General features: G+C 43.6%; 1 protein-coding gene across 1 annotated transcript in view; it reads left to right on the forward strand.

Annotated features, from left to right (window-relative positions):
• The first annotated feature begins 15,075 nt into the window (after positions 1-15,075).
• The window catches only part of CDH24 (cadherin 24), a 75,230-nt gene continuing 67,843 nt past the window's right edge, over positions 15,076-22,462 (forward strand). The window contains exons 1-2 of the mRNA XM_075276761.1: positions 15,076-15,362; positions 20,464-20,827. Coding sequence (XP_075132862.1) covers positions 20,600-20,827 — 228 coding nt within the window. The 5' untranslated portion in view covers positions 15,076-15,362; positions 20,464-20,599. The remainder of the gene's footprint in view (positions 15,363-20,463; positions 20,828-22,462) is intronic.

The following is a 22,462-nucleotide window of genomic DNA, read 5'->3' on the forward strand; positions in this document are numbered from 1 at the left end:
AATCCGTGTCTGGAGGGTCACCAAGTCCACTATGACACCCCAGGAAATGATGCCAACACCTCTGGAATGACACTGGGACAGCAGGGGAAGCATGTCTGGGGGCATCTAACACACCAAAGACCCTCTATTACCCCAACATCACAGCCTAACAACTACACACTTTACACATTCAAAAAAACCTCTATCAAAGTGGGAAAATACCTGGAAACCTTCTTTACTCCCCAAATGGATGGACACAAACCCCAATTTAAGCTCAACAAACAGTAACAACCACCCCTTTAAATCACGTTCCCCATGACAACCACGGATGGAATAGACAATGGGAAATCCAAAAGCCCTCACCCTTAACTGTCATTTTGTGTGTGTGTGTGTGTGTGTGTGTGATGTGGTAAGACCTTCCAAAATTCACTTTTCTAGCCCTTAACATGAGCCCTTCCAAACAAAGTTACAGGACCTTAAGCTGAGCTACCAGCAGAGATTGAGGCCCTTGGCATGAGTAGAGCCTTGCACCAGCAGTGTTTTTGGCACTTAGGGTGAGTTGAGCCTTGTACCAGCGTGTTGAGAAGATTCACCGAGCAGACCCCCAGGATTAGATTCTCATTAGAGGAGTGTCTTTGCACATAGGAGCTTGTCAGCAGCAGTAGTAACATCCAATACCTCCAGGAGGTGAAATGAACACAAACAGAAACAGACCAATGGATGTGGAAAGAACTGCGCTTGCTCCAAATTCCATAAATTCAACACGATCTTTATTATAATTCCTAATACACGACGCAGCGGGCTGCGTTTCAGGGCTTCCCCTTTGTCAAGTGTATTACCACTGTACACACTTATCCTTCCTTGTCCTTGCTTGGTTAGGTAGTGGCGGTCAACTCCTCCAGCGCAAATGCTACCTCACTGATGCCATGGGAGTCCCGAGAGATGGATGACCAGCTCGGGGCCGATGACTCCAATGCAGAAAACCTTTACATTCAAGGTAAGATGTACACATATATGATAATCCTTCTTCTGTCACTTGACCAGGTCCCAGATGGCTTCATATCACATTTCTACTCCGTATCGGAGCATGTCAGCCCTGTACTGGCATATGGATTTGTTGAATATCCTGCAGGTAAATGACGCTCTTCCCGTTTTGACGCCTTCGCTTGCGGACGGCTGATTGAGATTGGTTTGAGGAAAAACCAATCTCAATCAGCCGTCCGCAAGCGAAGGCGTCAAAACGGGAAGAGCGTCATTTACCTGCAGGATATTCAACAAATCCATATGCCAGTACAGGGCTGACATGCTCCGATACGGAGTAGAAATGTGATATGAAGCCATCTGGGACCTGGTCAAGTGACAGAAGAAGGATTATCATATATGTGTACATCTTACCTTGAATGTAAAGGTTTTCTGCATTGGAGTCATCGGCCCCGAGCTGGTCATCCATCTCTCGGGACTCCCATGGCATCAGTGAGGTAGCATTTGCGCTGGAGGAGTTGACCGCCACTACCTAACCAAGCAAGGACAAGGAAGGATAAGTGTGTACAGTGGTAATACACTTGACAAAGGGGAAGCCCCGAAACGCAGCCCGCTGCGTCGTGTATTAGGAATTATAATAAAGATCGTGTTGAATTTATGGAATTTGGAGCAAGCGCAGTTCTTTCCACATCCATTGGTCTGTTTCTGTTCTTGTACCAGCGTGTGTCCCTTAACATCAGGCGGGCCCTAAGTTCTGCGCTTTGCACAAAAGTTCCACATTAACTAGGCTGAATGGTACAAACCTTAGTAGGCCCGAGAACCAGGAACAGGTCTTGCAATGGCTGTCGGATAACGCTTAAAGCACATTGTCCACCAGCCAGTCAGCCTCTACCTCCTCTTACCCAACAGTCTTGTCCTCCTTCCACCCAAAATTCCCAATCTTCCCAGAACAATAACCCCAACTGTCCCTGCTCCCCAGAGCTGTTCTCCCTTCCTTTGACTGTACCGCAACCTGCCCCTCCATTTCGCGATTCCACGGACCTAACAGACGAGTATCTGTGTCCAGATGCTCAAACACTAGAGTCTCCTCCATCTCCGGTCGATTTGGTGACGGATGACCAGCAACCCACCCTCATCGACGACGATGAGACGCAGTTGCTGTCAGGGAAGCCAGTTGACATGCGCATTGTGCAGGAGGAGGAGGCGAGACAGGAGTTGGAAGAGGAGGTGGTGGACGACGAGGACACCGACCCCACCTAGACAAGGCGGATATCAAGCTGGGAAAGTAGTGTGGATGTTGAGGCAGGTGCAGCACCAAAAAGGGTAGCTAGAGGCAGAAACATGTCCAGAGGCAGAGGTCAGCTGCTTTGCCGAAGCCAGGCCAGACCCGGAATGTCCGAAGATGTTCCCTTTTGTACCCAGCCCAGAAAAACTCCCCCATCGAGGGCACGTTTCTCGAAGGTGTAGAGTTTTTTCAAGGAATGCGCCGAGGACAGATATAGTGTCGTCTACACAATTTGCCTCTCGAAATCGAGTAGGGGCCCTGAGAAGAGCAACCTGTCCACCACTTCAATGCACCGTCATTTGGAATCCAAGCACTGGAATCAGTGGCAGGCAGCAACGGCAGGACAAACGTCGCCCGCCATTCATGCCACTGCCTCTGCTCACAGTGCTGGCGATGCACTCCAGAGGACGAGCCAGGACATCACTTCATCTGCCTCCGCCACTTTGTTGACTTCTCCCTCATCCTCCCCTTTTCCTGCCACTTCTCCTTTTGCCCGCGCCATCATGCGCCTCTTCCCAGCAACTCCCCATCTCCCAGGCCTTTCATTTCATGCTAAAGTACAGCGCAACCCACCCACATGCCCAAGGCTTCAACGGCCTCATCTCCAAAAATCTGGCCCAGGAGATGTTGGAGTCCCAGCTGGGGGACACTCTGCCCTTTTTGGGCAGAGTGTCTACTGCGCCACCTCACTGTGCCGTCCACACCAGCACTTTCCCCCAAACATGAGGCGGTCCCTAAATTCAGCGCTTAGCTTAGCTGGGAAGAGGTGCATTATGGTGCAGGCCAAAAGGGCGGATGAGGGTGAACTCCCCAATGTGTCACAGACGGATATGTAGGTGTCCTTGCATCATATCCTTGCACCATACTTGGCTGGATTGGACTTTCATTTTGTGCCAAAAAGTGGTCAAGACAGTGATCCTTCAGCTAATCCCATTACACCATCCATTGCCAACTGCAGCGCTGAAATTAGCATCTCTGGAAGTGGTCCAAAATCTTTCTCTGCATTTAGCCAGGCTTGATGCTATGGTAGGCTCCAGGGTTCTCTTAATGCATATTGCATGGGGGACTCAGATGTGTTTCTCAGCACTGAGACCACCACTTCTGAGATCCCAAAGGAAGTAGGCAAGAGATGTGCAGTGCAGAAAAAAAGATGAGAAAATAAGTGTAGGCTGTAGAGCACAGAGGGATCGGAGAGGGCAGAGCTGGTGTCGGCCAGGTATTCCCAGTCAGAAACTGGCACTATATGTCAGTGGCAGGACTTGAGTGTATTTGTAACCCCAATATATTCTTTGCATTCTCAGTCAGACAATGGCACTATATGGCAGTGGCAGGACTTGAAGGTATTTGTAACCCCAATATATTCTTTGCATTCTCAGTCAGACAATGGCACTATATGGCAGTGGCAGGACTTGAAGGTATTTGTAACCCCAATATATTCTTTGAATTCCCAGTCAGACAATGGCACTATATGGCAGTAGCAAAAATAGTGGGTGTATATAGCCCCAATTCTATTGCTAGGGGACTTGCAGGGTATTTCTGGGGTGAAGGTGGGGGGGCACACCGTTGGAACGGGGATCGGGGGTGTATATGTAGGGTATACAGGAATACACTGTCAGTGTATTCCATTCAGGATCCTGGGAAAGCTGGGTTGCGGCGATTGAGCCCGTCAGTGCCACGTTACACTGACAAGCTTCTCCCTGGAATTTAGCTCTTACAAGAGCTGTTGGTTGTCTTCTCTTTCCTATCCTAGCCTGTCCCTGCCTACCCAGAATCTAAGCCCTAGCTAACTGGACGGAAACCTCCGTCCCCGGTGAATTGCAAGCTCAGAATGACGCGAACCTGGGCGGCAATGTTCTTTTAACCCCTTAGAGACACAGCCCAAAAGTGACTTAAGGACCAGGCCTCTTTTTTCAAATCTGACATATGTCACTTTAAATGGCGATAACTTTGAGACGCTTTAACTTACACAAGTGATTCTGAGATTGTTTTTTCGTAACACATTGTACTTCATGTCAGTAGTAAATTTTCGTCGATATGTTTTGTCTTTAATTATGAAAAAATAGGAAATTTGGTGAAAATTTTGAAAAAAATGCAGTTTTCAAACTTTGAAATTGCAAGCCTTTCAAATAGAAAGTCATACTACCCGAATTTTTTCATAAATATAATTAACCATGTCTCTGATTTATGTAGCAATCAAATTTTAAGCACCCTTTCATTTTTTTCAGATATTACAAGGCTTACAAGTCAAGCAGTAATTTTCCAAATTTTCAAGAAAATTTCCAAAACACATTTTTCAAGGGAACAGTTCAGTTCTGAAGGGAACTTGAAAGGCCTCTCTAATAAAACCCCCCAAAAGTCACCCCATTCTAAAAACTGCACTCCTGAAAGAATCCAAAACAGCAGTTAGAAAGTTTCTTAACCCTTTCAGCATTTCACAACAATTAAAACAAAATGGAGGTCAAATTTACATTTTTCAATTTCTGTCACTAATATATTCATTTAGCCCTAGAATTTACACATTTACTAAGGTTTAAAGGAGAAACTGCACCCCACATTTTGTTACACAATTTCTCCCGAACACGACAATACCCCATATGTGCTGGTACCCTAATGTACGGGCACACGGTCGCTCTCAGAGCGGATGGAGCGCTAATTGGATTTTGTAGGCCAGATTTTGCTAGAATATTTTTCAGGTGCCATGCCCCGATAAAATGTCACTGTAGCCCCAAATTTTTCATCTTCACAAAGGGTTAAAGGAGAAACTGCACCCCACATTTTGTTACACAATTTCTACTGAACACGACAATACCCTATATGTGCTAGTACCCTAATGTACGGGCACACGGTCGCTCTCAGAGCGGATGGAGCGCTAATTGGATTTTGTAGGCCAGATTTTACTAGAATACTTTTCAGGCACCATGTCCCTTTTGCAGAGCCCCCAATGTGCCAAAACAGTGGAAACCCCCAAAATGTCACCCCATTTTGGAAACTATACCCCTCAAGGAATTTACCAAGGGGTTTAGTGAGCCCTTTGACCCTACAGGAGTGTAACAGAATTGGCCCAACAAAAGGAAAAGTGACATTTTTTGCTATAAAATGTAGCTTTAACCCCAAATTATGCATTTCCACAAGGGGTTAAAAAAGAAAATGCACCCCACAAATTGTCAAGCACTTTGCCCCAACTACAGAAATGCCCCACATGTGGATGTAAAGTGATCTATGGGCACACTGTAAAGTCCAGAGCTGAAGGATCGCTATTGGGATTTTGGAGGGCAAATTTAGCTGAAATCTGTTTCAGGCACCATGTTGCATTTGGAGAGCCCCTGAAGTGCTAGAACAGTGGAAACCCCCCCCCCAAAACGACCCCATTTTGAAAAATAGACCCCTCAAGGAATTTATCAAGGGGTTTAGTGAGCACTTGGACCCTACAGGTGTTTCACAGATTTTTTTACCATTGAGATGTGAAAATGAAAAATTACTTTTTTTCCAATAAATCATCCATTTAGCGCCATATTTTTAATTTTTGCAAGTAGTTAGAGAATTAAGAGCCCCCACAGTTTGTTACACAATTTCCCCTGAACACGGCAATACCCCATATGGGATCATAATCTGCTGTATGGGTACATGTTGGGGCTCAGAATGGAAAGAGCGCTATTTGGATTTTGGAGGGCATATATTGCTGGAATAGTTTTGAGGTGCCATGTCGCATTTGCTGAGCCCCTAAAGTATCAATACAATAGAAACCCCTCAAAAGTGACCCCATTTTAGAAACTACACCCGTCAAGGAATGTATCAAGTGGTATTATGATTTTGAGACTAAAAATGCTTCCCAAAAATTGAAATTTTTAAAGAAATATGCCATTTTGGTATCCAATGCATTGCACCCACTTTGTGTTGTCAGAGATCTGCACTCCTAAAACTATTAAGTGGGCCTTCCCGAGGGGCAAAAAAATTATATATGTGGGTATAAACTGCTGCTTGGGCGCACAGCAGGGCTCAGAAGCGAAGGAGCACTGTGCTTTTTAGCTTTTGGGGTACAGATTTAGAGGGACTTTCTGGGCGCCATGTTGTTTTTGCAGAGCCCTGGAGGTGCCAGTAAACTGGAATTCCCCAAGAAGTGACCCCATTTTGTAGGGGAAATTTTAGAGTCTCTGCAAAAGTGCCATGGCATCCAAAAACCAAACCGTCTAAGTCTGTGCTCCAAAAACCAAATAACCTTCTTCCCTTCTGTGTCTGGCTGGGCCCTAATATCAGTTTATACCCACATATGACATTACATATGTTATCCCGGGTACACCAGTGTCATATATGTGCCCTAATATCAGTTTATACTCACATATGACATTACCCCGGTTACACCAGTGTCATACATGTGGCATACACTGCAGTTTGGGCGCACAGCAGGGGGCAGAAGGGAAGGAGCGCGATGCGGCTTTTGGAGTACAGATTCAGATGTTTGGTATCTAGACGCCATGTCATGTTTGTAGAGCCTGTAAGGTACCAGAAAAGTGGATTCCCCAAAGGAGTGAGCACAGTTTGAAAACTGCACCCCTAAAATAATTTATCAGGGGGTGTAGTGAGTATTAGTATCCCGGACGTGACTGCACAGCGGATGGCGAAGAGGGAATGTATAAGCGGTGCGGAGGACATTGCAGATACTAAATTCCCTACTGTACCCCCAGTAGCTCCTATGATTGGGGAAGTCACACTGGGGTCACTTTGGGGGTCACTTCTGGTGTCTGTTCCCTCATAAGCTGTAAATCTGGGGTGTCCCCTGATATTCGCTTGCACAGCTTATACATTCCCTGCCTGCCGCAGCCAGTTGTGTTCTAATGATTTGGCGATTTTGCGTGATTTTGTCTTCACATTGGTAGAGGCTATATTTTCTTTATTTTTCTGCTGACGTGGCCATATAAGGGCTTGTTGTTTGCGGGATGCGATGTATTTTGTAATGACACCATCTTGGGGTGCCTAAAACTTACTGATTACATTTTATTAACTCTTTTTTTGCTGGATTTAAAAGAGAAAAAATCAATTCTGGTATTGAGTTTTACCTTTTACATTTTTCGCCATGCAGCGTACAGTATAAGTAACATGTGACCTTTATTCTGCGGGTTGGTACGGTTACGGCGATACCTCATTTATGTTATTTTTTTATGCGATACTAAGTCTGCAGAACAAAAACACATTTGGGGACATAAATCAGTGATTTTTGCATCGCCATCTTCTGAGAGGCGTAACATTTTTATTTTTCGCTTGACAGTGTTGGTTGAGGGCTTATTTTTTGCGGGACAACCTGTGCATTTTATTGGTACTATTTTGGGGTGCATATGACTTTTTGATCACTTTTTATAGCACATTTTGTAAGGTGAGATGGCGAAAAATCACTACTTCCGGCGGGTTTTTTCCGTTATTTTTTACCGCCGTTCACTGTGTACATTAAATATTGTTTCAGTTTTGTTGTACAGGTTGTTACGGACGCGACAATACCAAATATGTATTGTTTTTATTAATTTTTTGTGTTTTTTTTACATAATTCATTTTTTATAGAAAAAAGGGATTTTTGGGACTTTATAACTTTATTAATTGTTTTCAAATACTTTTTTTTTTTTTTTACTTGTTCTTGTGTCCCTATGGGACACATGGATCAGTGATGATTGCATCACTGATTCTCTACTATAGAATGAGACACAGGCTGCAGTGACAGCCTGCACGTGTCTCACTCGAGAAACAGGAAGTGAGCTGTGCGGACGGCACAGACTCACTTCCAGAAGACGCCGGGAGCATCACCAGGTAAGTGAGTGCTCAGGGCTGTCTGGGGTCACTAACCAGACCCCAGACTACATATTACAGATACCGGCACCCACCGATCTCACCGCGGGGGGTGCCGGCGGGGGGGGGAGAGATCGCGGCACCCTTTGTTTGCGGTGGTCATGTTTGACCATCGCAATCAAAGGGTTAAAACCTCCGATCGGTAAAAGTACCGACCGGAGGTTATGGAAAAGGGTGATAGCTGTCAGTAACAGCCATCACCCAGTTCCGATTCCGCCCGCTCAGCTAGTGAGCGGGCGGAATCACCATGACGTACAATTACTTCATGGTGCGCGAAGTACCTCGCATCCATGACGTAATAGTACGTCAAAGGTCGCTAAGGGGTTAAATTAGAGGTCACATGTTTTCGGCAGCCAATGGGTTTTTACCTACTTTTTTCAACGTCACCGGTGTTGTAGTTCCTGTCCCACCTACCCTGCGCTGTTATTGGAGCAAAAAAGGCGCCAGGGAAGGTGGGAGGGGAATCGAGTAATGGCGCACTTTACCACGCGGTGTTCGATTCGATTCGAACATGCCGAACAGCCTAATATCCGATCGAACATGAGTTCGATAGAACACTGTTCGCTCATCTCTATTAATGACCCCTTAAATAAATCATGCCCCCTTATATTCATAATGCCCCTATTAGCTCTTATATAAATGACCCTCCTTATGTTCATAATGCCCACTTATATAAATGACCCCCTGAACATGGCAATGCCCCTAATGAATCCTCCCTTATAGTTATAATGCCCTTCTTAATGTTCCTATTTACTATTAAAATACCCACAACTGCACTAAAACAAAAAAAGCTATACTTACCTACCTGCGAACCCTTGTTGAATGGAGCCTCTGCTTCCTCCTCTTCTTGAGCTGCTCTCTATGCGCTGTTTCCTCACATAAGACTCCTGCGTCTCAGTGCGATGCTATGATGTCATCACTTCCACCTGTGCCAAGAAGTAGACGTCTCTGTCTGTGTTCTTGGTATCTTGTAAACCACAGGCCTAAAGTGGCTTTCTGTTTACAAGACCGTTTGTTGCATGATGCATTATAACTAGATAGGTGTTTGCACACCCATGTAGTTAAAAGTAAAGCATGTATCTATGGTGTGGCTTGTGAACCTCAAAAATGTTGGGTTTTGTGGAACCCAAAATTTTTGCACCGTAGGGTCCACTATGGGATATCATACTGTATGAAGGGGCCTCTATGGGACATTATACCTTGCGAAAGTACCGCAATAGGACGTAATACTGTGTGGAGGGGCCGCTAGGGGACATTATACTGTATGAAGGGGCCGCTAGGGGACATTATACTGTGTGGTGGCCACTATGGAACATTATACCTTGTGAAGGGGCCACTATGGGACATTATACTGTGTCGAGAGGCCACTGTGGGACATCATATTGTACAGAGGCTACTATGGGACCTGCATTCCTGCTGTAGGTTTTCAGGCATCACTTTTAGGCTGTGGCTTGCAACATGGTGCCTTAGTTTTAGGGTACGTTCAAAATGAAGAAGAATTTGAGGGGGGCATCCTAATCAGATCAATGGGCCTAATCAGTGGGCTGCAGGGGTCTACAGCTGAATCAGCCCGACTCAAAATCAGTGTCAGATTACGCTGTGTGAAGGGGCCCTTATGGTTTCAAGTCACAAAATTTTCAACTTACAATAGTCATTCTGGAAACAATAATATTGTAACTTAAGAAACCACTGTACATCACCGCTCAACTAGTAGAAATACACCAAGGATAACCTTACTTTTTAATATTCAAATATTCTTATGTATTTATCTCTCCAGGTAACCCGTAATCTGTAATAAAACAATACCTAGTCACTGTAACCAACGAATAAATGAAAAGGTGGCCGCCATTGTGTGCAGATCTCTATTCATTACTGTAACTTCCACAGAACTAAACGGAGAGCGCTGTGAGCGTTATTCATTCCCCTCCAGGGTGCAGTGGTTGGTGACCCCCATTCACAGCATAATTGTCGTTCCAAGAGGTGCAACTCACATCTTGCAGAAATTTATGGCAAATTCTGTTAATATGATATAAATGTTTGAGAAAGGAAAAAGCATGAAAGCACAAGTTGAAGAAAAATCAGTGATGTTCATGTTTTCAACAAACCAGCAATTGTACAGCAGAGCCGGAACAGAAGGTACATAGTTCCCACACATGAGTAAAATAGCAGCAGAGTGATGCCCAAAACAGGAACTATTCTCACAATGCAACTTATCATAATAATCATGTAATATACAGCACTGTCTTCATAAAGGAGTTGTACCACAATAGACACTTATGGCATAACCACAGGAGATATATGCCATAAATATTCATACAGATATACAGCTCTGAAAAAAAATTAAGAGACCACTGCAAAATTTTCAGTTTCTCTGATTTTTCTCTTCATTGGTATATTTTTGAGTAAAATGTACATTGTTCTTTTATTATATATTCTACTGACAACAAGTCTCTGAAATTCAAAGCAAAAAATTTTGTATTTATTTGCAGCAAATGAGAAATCGTCAACTCTGAGGACTGTTTTTTTTCCAGCAGGACAATGCGCTATGCCACACAGCTAAGGCAATAAATGTGTGGATGAAGGAGCACCACATCAAGACCCTGTCATGGCCAGCCCAATATCCAGACCTGAACCCCATTGAAAACCTCTGGAATGTAATAAAGAGGAAGATGGATAGTCACAAGCCGTCAAACAAAGGAGAACTGCGTACATTTTTATGCTGGGAATGGCATAAGGTCACCCAAAAACAATGTGACAGACTGGTGGAAAGCATGCCAAGACACATGAAAGCTGGGATTAAAAATCATGGTTATTCCACCAAATATTGATTTCTGAACTCTTCTGGAGTTATAACTTTAGTATTGTTGTGTCTAAATGAATATGAACTTGTTTTCTTTGCATTATTTGAGGTCTGACAGAGCTGCTTCTTTTTTATTATTTTGTCGATTTCTCATTTGCTGCAAATAAATACTAAATTTTTTGCTTTTAATTTTGGAGACATGTTGTCAGTAGTTTATATAATAAAAGAACAATGGACATTTTACTAAAAAATATACCAATGAGAAAAAATCAGAGAAACTGAAAAATTTGCAGTGGTCTCTTGTTTTTTTTTCCAAATCTGTATACTCCATAAAAGTCTAAAGGATGTAGATGCCCTATCTCTGAAACTGACCCACCAAAACCCTATCCCAGGAAATCCCAGCCTTGCTAACGGCCAAATCCAGGCTATCAGCAATGGTTGGTTCATGTAAACTAAGAGGAGAGTTACTCTAACAGTGGAACGCTAACACTATACATTTTTTTTTGTATTCTCATTAAAATCACATGATTTTAGTGACAGTATGATAACATTTCTAGTTTAGCGTTCTATTGTTAGATAGTGGCTCTACTCTTATTTCTTTGATTATTGGTTGATGAACGTTTACCTCTTTAACATTTGGATTAGTTTTTGGTTCATGGAGACTGCCAAGCTCACTTAGGCTAAGACCCCATGGGACATCCTGCAGCAATAAAGCACTGCGGGTAAAAATGTATTGCGGTTCCTCCCGCAGCGCTTTAGACAGAAAGTTTGTAAAGTTTTCCTCCGTGGATTTTCTGTTACAATTATATTTATGGGGAAACCACCGGCGTTTCCATAGGTATAATTGACATGCTGCGATCTCCAAAACCGCGCTTTTTTTTTTACTGCAAAGTGTGTATGGAAATCACTAGAATTCCATACGTTTTGCCCGTACTGTAAAACACTGCGATTTTTCCCATGGTGTTTCTGTCCCGTAGGGCCCCGACCTTATGTCTTGTACACAGGTTTTCTGGTGTATAAGGCATCAAAACATTTGCTAAATGACTGCGCAAATTGGGTTTCGCTCTAAAAAATTGCGACTTTTTTCTGTTTTGCACCACCCATGCCACTTTCATGCCTGAACTTTGAAATCTATTGTAATTAAGGCACATTACAAATGTTGTTGTTTCATGGACAGAGGTGTAGTGTGGGTGGCACACTAGATTTTTTTTATCTCTAAAGTCTATACCACATACACACAAGCACAAACTCAGTGGATAGAGTGCTTGATTTATGAAGAGGTGTGCGTCTCCTTATAAATAAGGCACACCCTCTGCCAATGCAGAGAATATGATAACTGGAAATGAATACGCTAGTCTTCATAAATCTCCACTGATGAGTGATGCTGTTGGCGCAACTTCCATAGAATTGAATGGGACTTTTGGAAACAGGAAACTACTTTGATCTATGCTGTTTCCACATCTCATTAGTTACGGAAACAGAATAGCAAAATGTGCTATGCTTTTTATGGGAGCCTGCACACGGAGTTACGCTCCGCTCATTCTGAACGTAAAACTCGTTCAGAATGAGCGCGTAAAAACCAGATCCCATTGATTTCTATGGGTGCCGGCATACGTGCGTATCACATTGAAAGCAATAGGGAAAAAAGCCTCTCAGTGATTTCAATGGGTAGCGCACGTATGCCGGCACCCATAGTAATCAATTGGATCTGGTTTTTATGCACTCATTCTGAACGAGTTTTACATTCAGAATGAGCGGAGCGTAACTCCGTGAGCAGGCTCCCTATATCTCCCAGTCATTTCTATGGAAGTTATAAAAACAGCATAACTCAATGGGGTTTTAGAGATAAGTGCTAGAGGGACCTGCATGTAAGAGACATTTGTGACATATCTTGTGGATATGCCATAATGTCTATCATGGTACAACCCATTTAAATTGCATTTTTTTTTTACAATTTTAAACCTTTGAAAGGGAGCAGATAGATGTTTAAAACTCTCTCACCTTCTAAAGGTCCTTTCATTCTAATACTGCAGACCGGGTTTCTTTGGCTTCTTGTCCCTGGTGAACCTGAAATGGTGATATCAAAACCTAAATCTTCGTGACTGCTCTGCCAATAACTGGCCTCAGAGGTTAGTTAGGTTAGAGGTTTGTTAGATTTTGCTATTGAGAACTGAAATATGTACACTGCTTTCAAAACCTGAAAATGAAGGGCTCTTGTATATGGCAGGGAAGCTGAGGATGGGGAGGGAGGGGGTAACTAACCTCAAACCGTTATAACTTGGGCAATATAAAACCTAAAAAAGTTGAAAATGCATTCGCGATTGGGAGTAGCTCCATACACAGTAAACATGCCAATCCCGACTGTCTTTTCAATTGATGATATCTCTTGCAATGTTACAGAACTGAATTCTTAGTAAAATTGCAAATCTCAAATGACACAAAAATCACCATTCTGTTTTTTTTTTCAGTGCCCAAGATATGTCTGTATAAAGTAAGTCTCCGTCAACCTCAGTTTTTTTGCATTATGCAAGATCCTATACATCTGTACACTTTTAACAGAAAGGAGACAACATTTGTTAATAAAGTATATTACAACATGGATTAATGATAAAATTCCTCCAGAAAATCAAACGTTATTTGAAAGTTTAGTTACCCTTTAATGGTTTGTTCAGCATTCAATTGGACATAGTATATCCTTTAATACCTCTGCTGGAATCTCTCAGCGGCTTATTGTTCACACATTTCATTGCTATCTATTAATATGATGGTACGGTAAGAAATACCTTTTAAGGGGTTATAAAGTTTCTAGTGTTATTTTTCATCCTTAATAGGGTAATATAGGGACAACCACCTTTGGGGACAGTTATGTAAGCTAAACTCCACTTTTGAGTCAGGACATTCTGGAAGTTGCTGAAATGGCTTCATCAATTGGAACCGGCCTGGTAAATTTGTTACAGTTGGCAACAATGGATTAGTAGCCATTTCTAGTGCACACATTCTTATTAATAAAAAAAATTCTTATTTATATAGCGCCAACATATTCCACAGCACTTTACAAGTTATAGTGTTCATGTACAGACAAAAAGATACATTACAGAGTAATAAATCAATTCATACAATAGAGATGAGGCGCTCTTTGAAAGAGCTTACAATCTATGACGCAGGGAGTGAGACAAGAGGTAGAAGTGCTTATATAGTGGTCCAGCCATTTCATAAGACTGGACCATTGTATAAGCACTTGACTGGTCTGTATAACAGCAGGAATGACTCAGGAGCTACTGAGCATATGTGACCATGATGTGGGTGTTCTGAGAAGGAATCAAAATAACAGCAGGGTGCCATACCAAGTATATAAGAACAGAAATAATTTTTAATATACAGTAAGTATAATGGCAGACTTTCCTATCCTGACCCGATCTGTACTTGAGTACTATTTATCTGTTTGCCAACCTTCTTGAACTATGATGATGGTTATACGTATAGGCATCCCATTACTTCTTTGAGGCGTTACGATGCCAAGTGTCCAGTATAACAGGAGATGTGACCAGCCTGTGTAAGATAATGTTCCAGCGACGTGTATTATTCCATACATAATATGGAGAGTAGACACTTGTCTGTCCTTCCAGACTATTATCCTCTCTTGCCCTCCACTCGCTCCATCCCTGGTCTGTTCTCTACATCAGGCACTGCTAATATGTACTCTGTATTCCCCTCACTAGCCCTTATACACTGGACATATATCTTCAGTATGGCATAGCTGTTTTCCTCATATACTGGAAAATTGTGTATGTACCCCAGGGGCACAGAGTCACATTGCATCCAAAACCAGCCATGTCAGATGCCCATTCAGTAAACCCTGTAATCCATCAGTGTAGAGCGCTGTGCACAAGTATCTATCCCCCCTTCTTCATTCTATCTATCTCTCTGTCATCTATGTAATCTTCTCTATCATCTTCTCCATGTACACGTCCTGCTGCTGCTGTCTGCTTATCTCACTCCTTGTCCCTCTGCTTTGTGGCTGTCACTTTGTCTGTGTCTCTCTCTGTTCTTTGTGTCCTCTTGTATTAGAGGAAAGGAGAAAGAGGAAGAAAGAGGAGGAGAGCTAGAAAGAGAGAGAGACTTGAAGGAGGAGGGGGAGTGCAGGGGATTTTATTTTTTTTTTGGGGGGGGAGTATGTCAACTCGTATTCTCAGCATCACTCGCTCTAAAACCAGGGCAGCATCTGCAGGAACCTGTGTGTGCCCGTCTCTCTCTATCTCTGCCCTCACACTGTCTGTGCCTCCTTATCACATGGTCTCTGCAGCAGCAGCGGCAGCCTCTCGTAGATGTGGAGCTGTCTCTGCAGCAGTCTTTCCGGGCTCTCTCACATCTGCCTCACAGCTGGAGCGGTCTCGGTGCGAGCAGTCAGCGGTGTCTCTGCAGAGGTCTCTGTCACATCCTGAGCTGTCTTTGGCGCGGTCTGCCTCACACGTCTGGAGTTATACGGTGCGTTCAAACTTCTGCTCGAGTGTGAGAGGATCATGTGTGTACATGTATGTAGCCGGAGAGCCAGTACCTGCACCTATAGCACGTGTGTGAATGTGTACATTACTGGCACTAGGGGTGTACAGTGCAGGAGGGAAGTAGATGGCATGGTATAGACATGGGCACAGGTTATGTAGGCAGCGCGCATTGAGGTGGGCATAACACATACATGTATGTACATGAAGATGGGACTGCATGTAGCTGAGTAGCCAGCTGTCTGCATGATGCCTCACACACACAGTGCCAGGGCAGAGACTGGAGCAGGAGGAGGAGTTCACTCACTTCATGCCACAGGAGGCAGCGGAGAAACTTCTATTTAGTTACAGTCTATGGCAGAGGGCATATGGGCCATATTGGTCAGGCTGGGTACAGGTCATGGTTGTTACACCAGACTACAGATGAGAAGTATTCATGGTCAGCTTTACATTTCCCTCAGATAAGACAGGGCATTTGTACCCAGAATTGCCCCAACCAAATGTGCCCTCAAAGAGTCCCATTGGCACTACCCAAGGAGCTGTATGTATATACAGAAGTGCTGAGAGGGTCCAATACATTCCTGCAGCATTTTCTGCCAACAAGAAGTCTAAGGGGCGGGAATAAAACCCCACTTGGCGCTTGTGATTGGTCAGCGGTAGCATATAGCATGCACTAGTCCCGCCCCCTACCCAAGTGCTACTTCTGTCAGATGTTTTGTAGCTACACCCATTAAAACCATAATACATAACCTAGGTTAAAGGTTACAGATGCCACATTTGGAAACATTTCCAGACTGGTCTTGCCATTGATCAGAATCATGTACTCATGCCACCCACCTGGCAGCCTGGCAGGTCATGAGAAGCTGCAGTGCCCATGCAAGTTGTGCCTGTGTCTACTACATGAGCAAATGTGTAACAATTGTTACATTGTTACAATGGATTGTGTATTGTATAATAAATACAAATGTAAAATACATGTAGATAAATATCTAGAATCATTTATTATTAGTATACATGAATCATGTGCATGGGAGATGTATATACTGGTGAAGTGTACGGAATGGAAATCTTGTAAAAGAGGAGGAGCTCTAAGTGTTGGGCATTGGTGACAACATATTGCGTGACGCAGTTATCGTGAGAGGTTCGATTGGTAATGAACGCAGGCGTACGTGTAATTATGGAGCAATTACAGAATTTATGGGGAGCAATCGAAGAGTTAAGGGCTGGATTGTCGAGCAGTATAATAAGTAATGGAAGAGTCGCAGCAAAACGGTCTGAACCAATATAATGCATTGTAAAAAGAGAGATAAAAGGAGGTGCTGAGAAGGGAGATGTAATTGAACAATGGGATCATATGCAGCAAATGGCTTAATGGCTCATTAAGGGGAGCACTTAGAAGAGTTAGAGGGACCATAAATGGGGTTCTGGAAGGAGTTTTTGGGAGCAGTCAAACAGGTAAAGGGAATGGCTATGGGATGATCAATGCCTCAATTAGACTATCACATAACACATTCTGTACACACTTCTTGGCAGACAATCCACCTGACATGTATATTTAAGAGTTTAATTCGTCTGATGCACAGATGCAGGCGCAGGAAAAATCGTATTTTATATGTGGAAGTTAATACCCAGCATTCACCATCCTAGAATAATCCACTAAACCCTACAGGGAAAAGAGACATGAATTTTACAAGCAGTTGGAATAGAGATAGCGGGAGGGTGGCATTAAAAAAACAGTGGTGGGGGAAGACAGACTCAGACAGAAGGACAATGAAAGATCTGAGCGTAGAGGGGAAGGACGACTGAATATTTCTAAAGTGATAACCACCTCCTAGGATGTGACTACATAAAACTCCATATCATCCACGCAGCGTTGGCTACTGTGACTAGTTGAAATTCTGGTCACCTGCTCGAGTCCCCTATGAGAGACTGCAGGAGATGTGTTGCCATCACTGAGACGTGTCACCAGATGGTCATGTGTGTCCCTGAGAGCCACAGAACTTCTGCAGTGGCACAAATTGTGTCCAGGCAAGCTGCTGTCTTCAAGCATCCGTTCCTGTCCTCTCAGCCCTCATGCCCCCCTCATCATGATTTCCATCCACATTGAAGGCTTTGTTTTTCTCTCCCTCTCACCCATTTGTTTTGTTTTTGTTCTTCTTTACTGGTATCTTTATCTATCCCTCTTTCTCCCCCTCCTTTTCCTCTCTCAGTCTCTCCCTATGATTTCTTATCCTCTTCTTATTGCAGTAAAGCGTAAAGTGTTGAACATGACGGGCATACAAAGAGACAGAGGAAGAGAGGAGAAGCAAGGGGAGAAGGGGAAGGAGAAGTGGAGAGGAGAGACAGATGGTACAATTTGTACGCAGCAAAATCCAAACAGGGGAAATAAGTTCTACATAAGGGGGGGAGCGCAACGGGGAGAAGATACAGAGGAACAGTGGGAATCATAGGAGGCTGAGAAATGGTCAGAATAAGACCAAAACAAAACCTTCTGTGGTCTGTGGGAAAAGCTGAGGTAGAAAAGAACAGTCAGAACCTTCTCACTTGAAATATCAGGCCTGCAGGGAGACAGGAGGTGGAAAAGCTGATGGTGAGAGGAAGAAGCAAGAGATGAGAGCAGAAACAAAAGCGGCAGTGCAGCACTAACTGAATTTAGTCACATTCGTTCCCTTTGTTTGCATGTTTAGATCTGCAGGAGTGTTATGTGTTAAACCCTAAAATAATCTTACCATCAAAGAGGAGCACTTGAGCTGACCTTTTCTGTCAAGTTGTTAAAAAGGAAGGGGTTGTAGTTTTGATCTCATAATTTGACATTTTTATAACGTTAGTTAAAACCCTTGCCACAAATTACCCCACGGCCACGTTCCTGAGCACTAGGAGTCCCAAGTCGTGGCAATCCTATACATCTGTCTGTTCCTCATAGAGTGGTACCTGTTCATTACCTAAATTGGCACTTTGAGCCCTTGTTTTCAGTGAGGATCATGGTGCTATAGAGACACCTACATTTCATACACCTGTAATCGATCTAATTGACAAATTCTACAACTATGATATAAAGGTTGTTATCATACAAGTTATATCCATGATGAGTATTTTCAAATAACACTCTTTACCAGACTTCTGAGTGACACAGGTAGACAGTGATACCATTTTTCACAACTAGGCAGGTTTGCCAGTCAGGACTTCAAGAAGTCAGGTGATGAAATTCTGAGTGGTGTAAGGGTCCGTTCACACGGAGGAAAATGGCACTGAATTTGGTGCTGAATTTTCCACGCTGAAAAAAACACGAGGCATTTTTTCCATGCGTTTTTTTGGCGAGACGCGTTTTTCAGCAAAAAAACGTGTCGCGCAAAAACCACACAGAAAAAACACCTTGCGTTTTCTCCAGTGCAGAAAATCCATTTTCCTCCATGTGAATGGATCCTAATGGTGGCTATATAGATGTCATATCAGTAATACATAGTAAAGGATAACTTTTTTTTTTTTATAGAGAAACATTATTTAAAGAGGACCTTTCACCATATCCGGGCACAGGCAGTTCTATATACTGCCAGAAAGCTGACAGTGCGCTGAATTCAGCGCACTGTCGGCTTTCCCGATCTGTGCCCGGTGTGAAGAGCTTACGGCCCGGTACCGTAGCTCTTCTATGGTCAGAAGGGCGTTTCTGACCATTAGCCAGAGACGTCCTTCTGCCTCGCGGCGCCAATCGCGCTGTGCTGTGGAGCGGTACCGGGACCGATAGCGCTTTACACCGGGCACGGATCGGGAAAGCCGACAGTGCGCTGAATTCAGCGCACTGTCAGCTTTCTGGCAGTATATAACACTGCCTGTCCCCAGATATGGTGAAAAGTCCTCTTTAAAGAGGACCTTTCACTACCTGGAGCTCATGCGTATACCACTAGAAAGCCAACAGTGCGCTATCGGCAGTACCAGTAGCCAGTACCCTAGCTCTTCACTGTCAGAAGGATGTTTCTGACAGTCAGTCAGGAATGCCCTTTCTCACAGCAGCATCTATAGCACTGTACTGTGAGTCATCGCTGGGCGGTAAGGAATGCCCCTTCTCAGAGTACAGCGCTATAGACGCTGCTGTAAGCAAGTCAGTCAGGAATGCCCTTCTGACAGTGAAGAGCTACGGTAACGGCACTGATAGCTCCAGCCTGGGGGCACAGAACGGGAAAGACGATAGTGCGCTGATTTCAACGCACTGTTGGCTTTCTAGTGGTATATAAAACCACATGTGCCGTAGATGGTGAAAGGTCCTCTTTAAAGAGGACTTTTCACCAACTCCAAGAAGTCCACCTCTTTACATCAATTAATAAGTCCTGCTCCATTGATTTTGGCACATAGTTACATAGTTACATAGTAGATGAGGTTGGATAAAGACATGAGTACATCAAGTCCAACCTATAACCCTACAGTCCCCTACAGTGTTGATCTAGGGGAAGGCAAAAAAACCCATGAGGCTCATGCCAATTGCCCTATTTCAGGGGAAACAATTCCTTCCCGACTCCAAATATGGCAGTCATACAGTTGAATTTTTTCTCTAACCCCCATTCCTGAGCAATCAATGCTGTTAGTTTTGGTTCTTCATATTCTATTTAGGCTCCGTACTCTCAGAATGGCGGTGTCAGGCAGGAGAAGACAAGGGGTGTGATTCTGAACTCTTGACATTGGCTGCCCCTGATTAGAGCTCTGAATCACACCCCCCTTCCTGACACTGACCTTCTGACATTACAGAGCTCAAATCACACATCAGACACCAAACCTAACTGGGAGCTAGAGAAAAAAAATTCCAACTGTGCTGGAATCAGTGGGGCAGCGCCTATTAACACTCACGCAGGATGTCCACTTTATGTTTTACTGAACCCAAGTTAGCTGAGACAGGGCTTATCTCATACACAATAATAAATCTGTTAATAAATGTAGGATTATATACCATATAGGGTCATTGTTTCCAACAGAGTCTAAAAATCCTAAAGCCATTGTGTATGATACATGTCAGTGACCATCTGTGTTTCTGAACTGAAAAGATTGACTGTACAATGTTATCTATTTTATTTTTCTCTCCCTCTCATTTTTTTTGCCAGTTTCAAACTTCATGGCTTAAGTTACAACTAAAACTAAAAAGACTTTGCTACATGGAAGACTTTGACATACATCATACAAGTCGCAGTCTGTTGTGACCTTGGCCCATTTGTGTTATTGCGGGGTACCATCCTCCCAATGCCTGCCCTCCAATTGTGTCCTCTACTTTCCTTACTACTTTTGGGCTGTTCCTCCACTGTTCCTGTGATGGAGGAATCCTCTCCAGGGCTAAGTGGAGATACTGGATCCCCATCTTCACCTCCTCAGGGTCCTGGTCCTCCTCTCCGTTCCAAACGTAGTTGGGTCTGGAACCAATTCTTTGTAATAGAAGAATATGCAGGACCAGAGCCTGTCTTGATCGGAAGGGTGAGTAGGTGTATTTCCTACAACATATATACTCCACAATGTTGCACAAATGGATTTGTATCATTGTATTGTTTGGGATAAAACTGTTTCTGTAACTGTACACCCTCTGGGGTTTCCACTGCTTTATTTGCCATAGTGGTCACACTACAGACTAGGCTTTCTGGAATCCCATTCATTCATTTTGTTCTGTTTTCCTCTGGATCAAACAGACAGACCTCAGTTACATTGTAGGTGAGGATTAAAATAGGAAAATAAATGTTATTCAGATCATCCTTTACATCACATGTTGTTTGGGCACATGCCTCATAGATAAGATCATTCCCCAGTTAAAGGGGTTGTCTTGGCTATATGATTTCTTTTTTTCTTGCCCATTAAAGAAGCACCCCAGGAAGTTGTTGTACCTATAATGGTAACTCATTAGCAGTATTGTATCAGTGTAGTTTGTTTCCTCCCAGCTCAGTTTCATCCATGCAGTTTTCAGGCCTTCATTATGGGCAGCTTGGTCATGGGATCCCACATAAAATACCAGTCTAGAACTTGTACACCTTTGTAGACAGGAGGTCATTCTCCCCTATGTGACTGATTTTCTGCGAACTACAGTTTTACATCTCCTATTCAATCCTCCTGGCAACTTGTTAAGCCCTATTCTCCTTGTTCTTCCGTATGGCCCTTAAGTGCTCATTTCTGCTATGTCTAAGAGAGTGGTTCTCATCCTTTAGCAAAGTACCCCCCCCAATGAGAAAGTGTCCCAACCAAGTACCCCCAAAGTAGTCATCAGTTATACATTTTAATAAAATGAGGTTTCATTTGGAACATTTGTTAACAAATATGTAATGGCCACGTCAGTTCCCCCATATGTAGTATAATGGTCTTCACATTCAGCATAATGTCCCCGTCAATTCCTCTACTTGTAGTATAATGGCCTCCATACTCAGTAGAATGCCCCTATCAGTGCCCCAAAATGTAGTATAATGGACCTCACACTCAGTAGAATGCCCCTATCAGTGCCCCAAAATGTAGTATAATGGACCTCACACTAGGTAGAATGCCCCTATCAGTGCCCCAACATTTAGTATAATGGACCTCACACTCGGTATAATGTCCTATGTCAGTGCCTCCACATGTAGTATAATGACCCTCACACTCAGTAGAATGCCCCCATCAGTGCCTCCACATGTAGTATAATGATCCTCACACTCAGTAGAATACCCCCATCAGTGCCTCCACATTTAGTATAATGTTCCTCACACTCAGTAGAATGCCCCCATCAGTGCCACCACATGTAGTATAATGACCCTCACACTCAGTAGAATGCCCCCATCAGTGCCACCACATGTAGTATAATGACCCTCACACTCAGTAGAATGCCCCCATCAGTGCCTCCACATTTAGTATAATGACCCTCACACTCAGTAGAATGCCCCCATCAGTGCCTCCACATGTAGTATAATGACCCTCACACTCAGTAGAATGCCCCCATCAGTGCCTCCACATGTAGTATAATGACCCTCACACTCAGTAGAATGCCCCCATCAGTGCCTCCACATTTAGTATAATGACCCTCACACTCAGTAGAATGCCCCCATCAGTGCCTCCACATGTAGTATAATGACCCTCACACTCAGTAGAATGCCC

This window comes from Leptodactylus fuscus, chromosome 1 (genome assembly GCF_031893055.1).
Source record: "Leptodactylus fuscus isolate aLepFus1 chromosome 1, aLepFus1.hap2, whole genome shotgun sequence".
Taxonomy (NCBI): Eukaryota; Metazoa; Chordata; class Amphibia; order Anura; family Leptodactylidae; genus Leptodactylus; species Leptodactylus fuscus.